Source organism: Vipera ursinii (assembly GCF_947247035.1).
Source record: "Vipera ursinii genome assembly, chromosome: 3".
NCBI classification, from domain to species: Eukaryota; Metazoa; Chordata; class Lepidosauria; order Squamata; family Viperidae; genus Vipera; species Vipera ursinii.
In genome coordinates this window covers 203,590,501-203,602,856 of record NC_139516.1, presented here as the reverse complement: position 1 = coordinate 203,602,856, position 12,356 = coordinate 203,590,501, and the positions used below count along the sequence as shown (strand labels likewise).

At 43.4% G+C, this 12,356-nt stretch overlaps 1 protein-coding gene across 1 annotated transcript in view; it reads left to right on the top strand.

The window, feature by feature from the left end:
* Positions 1-9,599, top strand: part of KCNQ3 (potassium voltage-gated channel subfamily Q member 3) — a gene marked incomplete at its 5' end in the record, with an annotated part of 187,036 nt that extends 177,437 nt beyond the window's left edge. Inside the window, 5 exons of the mRNA XM_083360344.1 lie at positions 213-315; positions 5,331-5,462; positions 6,454-6,552; positions 8,163-8,247; positions 8,767-9,599. Of these exons, the coding sequence (XP_083216470.1) occupies positions 213-315; positions 5,331-5,462; positions 6,454-6,552; positions 8,163-8,247; positions 8,767-9,495 (1,148 nt within the window). The 3' untranslated portion in view covers positions 9,496-9,599. The remainder of the gene's footprint in view (positions 1-212; positions 316-5,330; positions 5,463-6,453; positions 6,553-8,162; positions 8,248-8,766) is intronic.
* Positions 9,600-12,356: the final 2,757 nt, after the last annotated feature.

Sequence of the window (12,356 nt, the reverse complement as noted above, 5' to 3'; positions counted from 1 at the left end):
GGATACCCAGAATAGTTTGGTACATTGAATCTAACAAATTCTTATTCTTAATTTTACTACTGGGACTATGAAATAGAGAGTGTTCAGGATCCATGATTTTGAATGATTCCAGCCTGAATAAGATGTTTGAATATTGTAGAGCTAATTTACATTGTTGTAATCTCTTCTGCATCTGGATTATCTTATCTGTGTTCATCTGGTCCTTATTTTAGATGCTGGAACTGGGGACCCCCTGACAGAAGACAGGGGATACAGCAATGAACTCCTTATAGAAGACCTTATCCCCACACTGAAGATGGTCATCCGAGCTGTTAGGTAAACCTTGGGCTGCTTACAATATTGCATATCTATGTGTGTGTTTAAAAATCAGTTTACAAGTTTGGAAAAAAAATCAGTTCAGCAATGCTAAATTACGTATCTTTCAAGCAGTGCAACTCAAGAGAGCTTTGCCAGTCTCTAGCTTTCCAGATGTGTTGGTCTTCAGTTCTCATCTTCCCCCTAGTTGGGGTGAGAGTCAGGGCTTTTTTTCTCATTGAACGCTCAGACACGGAGTTCCGGCACCTTTTTTGGATGGAACCTTGTAGGGTAGGCAAGGCGGGGGTTGTATGACAATGTGTGAGTTCTGGCACCTTTTTCTTTACAAAAAAAGCACTAGTGGGAGTAATAAGTTGCAACAGTTGATATAGAGTACACAACTGAAAATCCAGCAACATTTGATTCCTTCTTTATTGAGGGTCAAACACATGAGGAAGTATTTTGGGGTAAGTAGTGGGCAAGTGGGGGTGCGTTGGCCTAGTGGTGGTGAAGATCTGGGCTTGTCAACTGGAAGGTTGGTGATTTGAGACCTGAGCACCGCACAACAGGGTGAGTGCCCGTTACCTTGCTCCAGCTCCTGCCCACCTAGCCTGCAAATGCGAGTAGATAAATAGTGTACCACTTCGGTGGGAAGGTAGCAGAGTTCTGTGTGCTTTGGTGTATAGTCGTGGTGGCCGCACGACCATGGAAGTGTCTTTTGCACAATGCTGGCTCCCTTGGCTAGGAAAAGAGGTGATCCCCATCCTCTAGAGCAGAGGTCCCCAACCTTTTGGGCACCAGGGACCAGATCCATGGAGAGAGGTTTTTCCGCAGACCGGAGGGGGCATGGTTTTGTGTGCTGCTGCATCTCGCGGATGGGGGCTTTGCTTGTTTGTGCAGCCCGGTTGCTGGCATGCCGCAGCCCGGTACTGGTCCCACGGACTGGAGGTTGGGGGACCCCTGCTCTAGAGTTTGACTCAACCTTTTTTTAATTTTTAGTGGGCAAAAGTCCGCTTGAGTCCAGAGTCACTGGACAGTGAGATTGGTCGCATGTAAATCAATAAATAATAATCCCCCCACATGGCACTGCCTTCATGAGTTTGTGTGCTCTGAAGAAGAAGAGAATTATGCCAGAGGTTCAATCATACTGGACAGGTCTCATCAGAGGAGTCAGACAAAGAGTGTCGCTCCCATAAAAATGTACTGAGATATAATTTAAAGAAATCCATACTAGATCGGTCATTACCTGGGTCAACAAAGACCACATTAGGTGGAGGAGTTCCTGGACCTCTGGTGACAAATGAGCTAGAACAACTGTTGGTTGAGCAACCAGGGCCACCAGCTGCAGGACTGTTGGAAGAAAAAGTCACAAATATACAAAAGGATCTCCCAGAAGAAGTAGAATGACTATGGCAAAAGAAAGCAAAGGTAGTACTAATAGTAATAGGAGCACCACTGAACACCATCGGCATTGACAAATTTACCGTCAGTCAATTGCAAAAGGCAGCTTTACTTGGAATAGCTTACATCAGGGGTGTCAAACTGCCGGCCCATGGGCCGGACGTCTCACTGGGAAACCGCACCCAGCCCATTGGGAAAAAAAGCTCCGATACGTTGCACGACGTCACGTGACATCACAAATTTGACATGTCTGACTTACATCCTTCAAATGTCAACTTCTGCCTATCCCAGGTCCTTAGGAAAGACTCAATAGGTGGACAAAAATGCCAAATCTAGTCTAAACATCTGGCTGGCTGTACAGTGAACCACAACAATAATAATAATTTGATCTTAAAATAGGTTATGTCATGTTCCAAACCTTGCTTACACAATAACACAACTACCCCAAATGGCTTGGACTACAGCCCAGATGCTTCTAGCAAAGGTTAGAAGTATGTTACAAAGTAGAAACATCTGTTTGGGCGCATTTGAAGCTTGAACCAATTTAAGTTCAAAATACCGTTGACTGGTTTTGTGACATTAAGTACTAATCTAATTTCTTTCAATAATTAGATTTTACTTTAAATGGCTAGAGAGACTGTATCTGCTGATGTCCTCCTTACCTGCTTCCTGCTAAGAGTAGCTAATTTGGAAAGCGTAAAGAGAAGAATTTTTAACTCTAATCCATTATAAATGGAATTAATCAAACCTGGGCTAGATTGTGTGCCTTTGTTATAGCCCATTAAATTAACTCCCATTTATTCCCAGTGGCTTGTAACAAAACTACTTAAGAAGGCTACATTAAGCTTGTTTTGAAGGTTTGACTTGAAGAGGATTTAATGAAATCCATGTCTTTGAATCAGATGTATTCTATGCATCAAATGTGATGCTTTTAAATCGATTTGATAGTTAATAAACATTTCTGATCAGTTTGGATCTTCCCAGTCAAAACAGCAATGTGAATTAATTGTAATAAGATGTTAGCTAGATTCCCATAGTCTTATTGCTTGATTGAATTGTTATTAACCTTCTAACTATTAATGGGAAATCTTTGTCTGTTTTTTATTCCCTCTCTTATTGGCTATTAATTACACTTTCATTTAATATTAGTAAGGCTGCTGATTTTAATATTAATATTATCATTATTAATTTATCCTCGGACAGAAGTCTTAATATTTGACAAGTATTTTATATGAGTGGTTACTGTTGCAAATAGCTGATTTTTTTATTATTTCAAATGGTTTTTATGATTAGATTGTATGTTTTGGGTGTTTTTAATCAACTAACAGAGTGGATATTATAATAGTTGGTTATTTATGCCTGTCAGAAGCATCACAGTTAAAATAAGGCATTTTTTTTAGGAGACAACATTTAAAATCTAAAATGCAAGATTAAAATATGCGCAAATTAAACAGCTCTTGCCCAGTTGATTATATCAGGGTTTTTCAACCTTTTCACCCATTGTACCACTTTTAGGATATGGCAGCATCCGAGTACCACCAGTCGCCTAGCAAGGGGTCAAAAACTTGTGACCAAAAAAAAAAGGGGAGATAAAATGATGTAGTCCTTGAATTACAACAGTTCGCTTAGTGACTATTCGAAGTTACAATGGCACTGAAAAAAGTGCCGCCCAAGCTACAGCCGAACAAGACACCTGCCTGCCCACCCACCCGGCGGTGCTCTTCCTCCTATCCGAGGTTTTCATTGTTGTGAGCATTTCTGTTGAGGATTGTCAGCAGGAGTGGGATGGGGGGGTGTTTGGTTTTTATTCCCCCCCCACTCTGCTGGGTGGTTGCAGCAGGTTTTGGTCACTTCACATAACCCTGGGACAGTGTGACCATCATAAATATGAATCAGTTGCCAAGCATCTGAATGAAAATCACAAGACCCTGGAGATGCTGCAACATTCCATCTGATCGGCGCTTCTTCTGGGCTCAGCAGAAGCACCAGGATCAGCACGGAGCTCCAGCTGGAGCCTGGCGCTGATCCTGGCGTTTCCACTGAGCCCTGACAGCCCTGCAGCTCCAGCCATCTCTCGCTCAGGCTTGTGCGGTGCTGCCACCGGTTCAGCTCATTCCCCTCCCCCACTACCATTTTTCTAGGATGGTCGCGTACCACCTGCCAGGTGCCAAGGTACCACAGGTGGTACCCATACCACTGGTTGAAAAGCCCTGGATTATATAATATATATTATGTATCGTAATTATAATAGTTGATAGAAAGCCCCATTTCAAAATTATACAGTAGTCCTCAAGTTACAACTATAAATTGGGACCAAAATTTCCATTTTTAAGCAGGGCAATTGTTGAGGGAGTCAAGCCCAATTTCGCAATCTTTTTGCTATGGTTGTTAAGTGAATCACCACAATGGTTCAGGGAATCATGCCGTCGTTCAGCAAATCTGGCTTCCCCTCAGTGATGTGGTGTTTCAGAAGCCGGCTGGGATGTTTGCAAATGGTGATCACATGACCCTGGGGATGCTGCAACTCTCATAAATATGTGCCAGTTGCCAAGTGCCAGAATTTTTCATCACATGACCACAGGGAACGCTGCAATGGTTGTAAGTGCAAGCATTGGTCATATGTCACTTTTTTAGTGGTGTTGCAACTTTGAAGGTCCACTAACCGAATGGTTGTAAGTTGAGGACTACCTGTAAATGCAGCTAAGAACTGAGGTTTCTTAGAGAAACAGAACCACAGAAGTCAACTTGGCACAGCCACACAGTGATTTGCCTATGGTTGCAGAGGATATGAAACATGAAATGTCATCCATCCAACTGAGGCAACTATGCAAAATTTAGTCCTGCCTTAGGCACGAAAGCCGGTTGGGTGACTTTGAGCCAATCATCAGGAGACTGAGAGTTCTAGTCCTGCCTTAGGTATGAAAGCCAGCTGGGTGACTTTGGGCCAATCACCAGGAGACTGAGAGTTCTAGTCCCGTCTTAGGCATGAAAGGCAGCTGGGTGACTTTGGGCCAATCACCAGGAGACTGAGAGTTCTAGTCCCGCCTTAGGCATGAAAGCCAGTTGGCTGACTTTGGGCCAATCACCAGGAGACTGAGAGTTCTAGTCCCGCCTTAGGCATGAAAGCCAGCTGGGTGACTTTGAGCCAATCACCAGGAGAGTGAGAGTTCTAGTCCCGCCTTAGGCAGGAAAGCCAGCTGCCTGACTTTGGGCCAATCACCAGGAGACTGAGAGTTCTAGTCCCGCCTTAGGCATGAAAGCCAGCTGCCTGACTTTGGGCTAATCACCAGGAGAGTGTGAGTTCTAGGCATGAAAGCCAGTGGTTCCAAGTTCACATCTAAACATGATTGGAGTTCTAGCATGCATGGGAATTCCATGAGCTTCAAGTCATCTCCACCCTCTGCTCAGCTGATGTAAAGATGGAACATCAGGGTTTGTTTCATCACTGGAGGTTCATCACTGGGTGTTTTTTAAGAAGAGACTGGACAGCCACTTGACTGAAATGATATAGGGTCTCCTGCTTGAGCAGCGGGTTGGACTAGATGACCTTCAGGTCCCTTCCAGCTCTATTCTGATTGATTGTATCTGAATAACTCATTCGGAACCACTTTTTCTGCTGCTGCTTCTTGCACTAGGATTCTACAGTTCCGCCTGTATAAGAAAAGATTCAAGGAAACCTTGAGACCTTACGATGTAAAGGATGTGATAGAGCAATATTCAGCTGGACATCTCGACATGCTTTCCAGAATCAAATACCTTCAAGCAAGGTAAGAAGAGGGCATGGCCCCACTCGTAGACTAAACATGCAAGCTCTGTTGACTGAGAGTTTGGCCTAGATCAGGTCATGGCATTGTCGTTGCAAGCACCCCTACTCAAAGGGTGTCACTTTGTAAGAAATTGATGGCTGTGCAACAGACTCCACCAAGAGTCTGAATTTTCATCTCAGGCTAGGTTAGGCTTTGTGTTCACGTAACATATTCAGTCATACGAATTAGAAATCTTAGTTTTATTCTATGTGGGTTTTGTGTATTTGTGCGTGTAGCTTAGTATTTTATGTACACCTAAGTTGGTTGCTTAGCTTATCATTCAGTGGGTTACGCAGATCCAGACATAAGTTAATGCAGGAACCAAGTTAAGAGTTCCATGGAGACGGGACCTTATAAAATCCAGTGATTCAGCCACTTAATAGATTATTATGTGTTGCATTATCTATCTATTAACTTGTCAAGGCCACCCAGTGAAGTCAAGGCAGAGAAGATCGATAGATAGATAGATAGATAGATAGATAGATAGATAGATAGATAGATAGATAGATAGATAGATAGATAGATAGATAGATAGATGTAGGTAGGATGGATAGATGGATGGATGGATGAATAGATAGGTAGATAGGATGAATGGATGGATGGATGGGTGTGTGCATAGAAAATTTATAGGCTGCCCATGTTACCTCAAGGTAACTCTAGATAGATGATAGGTAGGTAGGTAGGTAGATAGATAGATAGATAGGAAGGAAGGAAGGAAGGAAGGAAGGAAGGAAGGAAGGAAGGAAGATTTTTGCTAATGGCAATTTCCTTCTTGCAAAGAAAATCTTTCTTTAAATTGGACTATTCCATTTTAACCAACATGCCTACTAGAGGTAGTCCCAGTGCTGGCTGGGGAATTCTGAAGCCCACACGCCTTAAAGTTGCCAAGTTGTACAGCATGTCATATGACTAGATCCAGGAGTCCTTATGTTCTGTTTTTATCTCTTTCCAGAATAGATATGGTTTTTGCACCTGGGCCTCCATCTACTCCCAGACACAGAAAATCCCAGAAGGGAGGCACATTTCCTTACCCTTTGCAGCAGTCTCCAAGGTGACATTTTTTTTTGGGGGGTGCCACTCAGTGAAAGCCACATTTACATCATTTTCTCCCTGGGGCCATCATTCCCCCCCCCACACACACACACACACTTTTTTCCCTTAAGTGCCAATGTAATGTGGACCATAGATATACTTAAGGTAGTTAGAACTGAAAAATGTCCATTCTGATATCTTATATCTGAAAATCCAAAATACCTCGTCCAGTCTTCATCCGAGGAATGTTGCTTTTCATCAACAAGCTGATCTACTGAGATTGATTTACTGTCAGATACAAAAGCAAAATTTGGGACACTTTTATTTTTATTTCGTTACGACATTTGTTTCCTGTCCATCTTGCTGCAAGGCGACTCTGCACAGCTAGTCCTCGGCTTACAGCAGTTCCACTTAGTGACTGTTCAAAGTTACAGCGGCACTGAAAGAACTGACTTATGACCCTTTTTCACACTTACGACGATTGCAGAAATCCCCACGGTCACGTGTTCAAAATGCAGAGGTTTGGCAACTGACTCGTATTTATGACGGTCGCAGTGTCCCGGGATCCCCTTTTGTGATCTTCTGATGAGCAAGGTCAGTGGGGAAGCCAGATTCACTTAACAACCGTGTTATGAACTTAGCAGGTTCAGTGACTCACTTAACAATTGTGGCAAGAAAGGCCATAAAATTGGGCAAAACTCACTTACGAAATGTTTCATTTAGCAACAGAAATGTTGGGCTGAATTTGGTCGTAAGTAATACATAACTGAATTTGCACACGTGTAGAACAACTAACCAACTTACAAGTTCCCAACTTTCTCCAACTCTTGATAGTTTGGAATAAACGGTTTCTGCATTAAAATTACAATTCACATACCCCAAAGCTTCATTTTTTCCCCCAAGCATGGCTAATTTTTCTTGGCGTATACCGCATGAGCCCAAGATGTGATATTCCTACAATGTACAGATAGTCCTCAACGTATGACCACGATTAAGCTCAAAATTTATGTTGCTAAGTGAGAAATTTGTTAAGTGAATTTTGCCCCACGTTACGACCTTTCTTGCCGTGTTGTTAAGTGAGTCACTGAAGTTCTTAAATTAGCAACTCAGTTGTTAGACGATGCTGCCTTCCCCATTGACTTTGCTTGTTAGAAGGTTTTAAAAGGTGATCACATGACTTCACATGGGACACTGCAACCGTCGTAAGTATGAGTCAGTTGCCCAGCGTCCGAATTTTGATTGTGTGACCATGGGGATTCTGCAATGCTCATAAATGTGAAAAATAGTCTTAAATAATTTTGTCAGTGCTGTGATAACTTCAAACGGTTACTAAATGAGTAAGTCGAGGTTTACCTGTAACGATTTTAATCCCACGGAGGGCAAAATTGTATTCATTTGCCTTTGATTTTTGCACAGGCCAAGAAAGCACAGTAATTCTGCAGAATAATAAGGCTTCAACACGCACAGGGGCAATTGTTACATCCCAAGTAACAGAGGTTGACCATCCATTCAGTAAATCCTCCTTTGAAATGACCTGCTGTGTAAATAGATTGTGAACTAGAAATATTTGTCGGAAAAACTTCTTATGTTTTTTGCCTCTGTGTAAAATGGAACCTTTTTCTATTTTAGGAATGAGCCATTCATAAGTAAAGCATCTGCAGATGATCCCGAAGACCAAAGCATGATGGGCAAATTTCTCAGAGTTGAAAGACAGGTATGGAACGCCCAGCAGCTTGCATCCACCTTTTTCTCCTTTACGACAAATCCGAAATGTTGTGCTGAGCTTTGACCTTCATGATGACCTCGAGAGAGGTTCAATTTTCACTTGCTCTTAGTTTGGAAAGCCAACTGCAGGTAGTCCTCCGATTATGACCAGAATGGAGCCCAAAATTTCTGTCGTTAAGTGAGGCATTTGTAGAGTGAGTTTTGCCCCATATTACGACTTATCTTGCCCCAGTGAATCGCTGCAGTTGGTAAGTGAGTAACCTGGTTGTAAAGTGAATCTGGCTCCCCCCATTGACTTTGCTGGTCAGAAGGTCGCAAAAGGGGATCACGTGACCCCAGGAGACAGCAACGGTCATAAATATGCCAAGCATCTGAATTTCGATCACCTGATCATGGGCAGGCTGGAAAGGTCATAACTGTTTTACTTTACATTTTTTCACTTTGAACGGTCCCTAAATGAGCTGCTTGTATTTATTCCAGCTGACTTCTGATGACTGTTGTCTTTCAGGTCCATGACATGGGGAAGAAGCTGGACTTTTTAGTGGACATGCACAAGCAGCATATGGGGCAACTGCAGGTCCAGGTCACCGACGCGTGTCCTTTGAAAGACGCCCCATCCCCGGCTGAGGATAACCGGTTCTCTGAACTGAAATCCATCATCTACAAATACTCCAAGCCTTCCATTCATGAGCTGTCTCCAAGCTTCCATCACGTTCCCATAAACAAAGTCCCTCCTTTTGGCTTCTCCAGCCAGGACTGTGGTCACCGCCCCTTTTCACTGCCCCTGGGTGAGCAGAACTCAGGCCAATGGCCATCCCTGCCCTTCTCCACTGCCTACTCAGAAAGGCCCACAGTCCTGCCAATACTGACTTTCATGGACCCTCGGGTTGCCTTCCAGTCCCCGCCCAGAGAGCTCTGGAGCCCCCATTCGGACAGAGTATCCCCAAGACAGAGGCAAAGCACGACAAGGGACAGTGACACCCCCTTATCCCTGCTCTCGGTCAATCACGAGGAACTGGAACGTTCCCTGAGCGGGTTTAGCATCTCTCAAGACAAAGATGATTTCCTGTTCGGCCCAAATGGTGGAAGCAGTTGGATGAAAGAAAAACGCTATTTGGCTGAGGGGGAAACAGACACGGATACGGACCCTTTCACCCCCAGTGGCTCTATGCCTCTGTCCTCCACGGGGGACGGGATTTCAGAGGCAATATGGACTTCTTCAAGCAAGCCAATTTAATCTTCTCTACGGGGGTGGGACGCGGGAGGGTGGAGAACTGGGCTGGCTTTTACTTCTCCTGTAAACTTAAACTTTGTATATCTTACAGTACATGCCCAAAGCTTCCTCCCTCAAAAGCGAAACAAAAAGAAAAAAAAAGGCAACCCACCACACCCATTCCTTCCACCACCGATGGCTGTTTCTGCATGCTGGGTGTTCGTGGACTTCTTTCTCCACCATTTCACACAGTTGGGCGATGCAGTTCTGCTGCTGCCGCCAAAACGAAGTGGCTAAGATTTGCGCAGGGTTTTGTTTTGTTTTTTCTTTTTTGCATGACTTTATGCTCTAAAGGATACAGGGAATTTCCTCCATGATTAAAATCATGAAAAAATAAGAAGAAGAACAACGCTATTGCTCGCTAAGTCAAGGGTCAGATTGATGCCAGGGCTAAAAACACCACAAACGTGGAAAGATTACAGGCTGCATCTTTGTGAGCAAAACAGTCCTTATTTCTTAGAATGATGCCCTTGGTGAGGTGTGCATGCATTTGCATCATTCCTCTTTGCAATTTTAGCTGTTTCCCTCTTGGCCGTCCATTTTGTTCTCTCCCATGCCGTCACACTAGGCCGATTATTTCTGTTCATTTGACCTCTTTGCTCCTGCACCTATGTAAGAAACCAGAGAATATAACACATTCCACTATCCAGAGAATTGAAGTGTTTTTCTGCATAACTTCGCATGTTGATGATTTCTATTGAGCTTAGGCATGCTTAATCTGCTTTGAATATTGTCTTCACTCATCATCTCCATGATGTCCACGGGTCAAAGTCCATGGGTCAAATGAGCGAAATGTCATTTCTGATCTCTTTAAGTTTCCTTGAGTTAGGCAAGTTTTGAAGTCAACGTTTTAACTGATGATTGTTGGCCTTCACACAGCACTTCTGTCATCAGTATAGTGAGGGCCACGTCTTGCTTGTCCCTTTATGATGGTCGTCATATCTGTAACACTTAACAACATTAATCTCTTCCTGAATTATGATGAGAGATGGGTCACTAAGACATAGTTTGGTTATCTCTCAGCTGCTTATAGAATGACATCTACGTACTACTCTTATTCCAAAAGCAGTGTTTCTCAACCTCAGCAACTTCAAGATGTATGGACTTCAGCTCTCAGAATTGGGGAATCCGTAGAGTTGAAATCCACACATCTTGAATGTCTATGCAGATTCTCAGTCATCCAGGTCATGGTTGTCATATAAATCCTTCCATTCTCCACCATTCAGTCAGAACTCAGGAAGCTTCTTGGATGAGAAGTGAAATGTCTTCAAGCAAAACAGGAAACTCCAGTTGCCTTTTGAAAGAAAGCTTCTTTGGGACACACCTCTGGAAGTTGCCAGGACTGAGAAACATTGCCTTACAGGGTTTCAATATACAATTTACTAGACTGAATCGTGGCTGGGGAATTCTGGGAGTTGAAATCCAAACCAAGGTTGAGGTATTGCCAAGGTTGAGATATACTGTCCCAGAGGCTTTCAATATACAATTTGATGATGGTGATGATGATGATGAGGAGGAGGTTATCCATTCAATCATGTCCGACTCTTGGTGATTCTATGGGCCAGGTGTCTCCACATCTTCCAGTCTTGCCCTACGTCTCTGCTTGGTGTCCGCTTTGATGGTGTCTTCCACCCTTTTCTTTGACGGCCTGGTTTCCTTCTTATCACTAACTCTTTCAAACATAATTACATTACTTTCTCCAGTGAATTCCCTTGCATGACCTGGTCAAAATAAACGAGACACAATTTTGTGCTTTTTCCTTCTAGTGACATGTCTGGTGTTATGTTCTCCAGTACTTGCTTGTTAGTTACTTCTGCTATCCAAGGAATACGCAGGAGCCTCCCCCAGCTCCACAGCTCAATTTTCCTCCTGTCTTGCTTATTTAAGGTCCAACGTACACCACCGTAGGCACCTACAGGATAATACAATTTACTAGACGTAACCATGGCTGGGGAACTCTGGGAGTTGAAGTCCACACGTCTTATAAAGTTGCCAAGGTTGAGAAGCACTGCCATAAAGAGTCGCCATTTGAACATATAATCTAATCCAGGATGTTTCCACAGTCAAAGAGCATCCCAGATGTTTGCAGGGTTCCATTTTAAATAGCTTTCTAGAAGGTTGTATTCACAAATGAAGAGGTAGAATCTCCTTGGGCTTCCCTTTTCTTTCTGGAAGTTTTTTCCTTTATTTTTTATTTATTTATTTTAATTCCATTTTTATCCCGCCCTTCTCCGAAGACTCAGGGTGGCTTACAAGCTTAGCAGTAGCCTTCATTCTATGTATATGCCTGCTTATTAGGGCTTTCACACACACCCCAAGCGGCATTATTACAAAGTCAGCTTAATTGCCCCCAACAATCTGGGTCCTCATTTTACCTACCTCGGAAGGACGGAAGGCTGAGTCAACCTTGAGCCTGGTGGGACTCGAACCTGCACTAATTGCAGGCAGCTGGTGTTACTTAAGGGAGCATTAGCCCACTGCTCCACCAAGGCTCTTTATTGATCACTGGCCAGGAAGCAAGGGAACTCTTCAATTTTCCTCCCCTGGAATTCCTGTACTTGCTTGTAATGAGTAAAACCTGACTCCAAATGAAGCAGAAGCACAGTTCCCCAGATGTGATACGCTTATACACAGGTAATCCTCAACTTACAACCATTAATCAGTGGCCGTTGAAGTTCCAACGGCACTGAAAAAAGTGACATGATCATCTTTTGCACCTACAACCATTGCAGCATCTCATGGTCACATGATCAAAATTGAGAGGCTCTGCAACTGACTCATATTTATGACAGTTGCAGCGTCTCAGGGTCAGGGTTTATTTATTT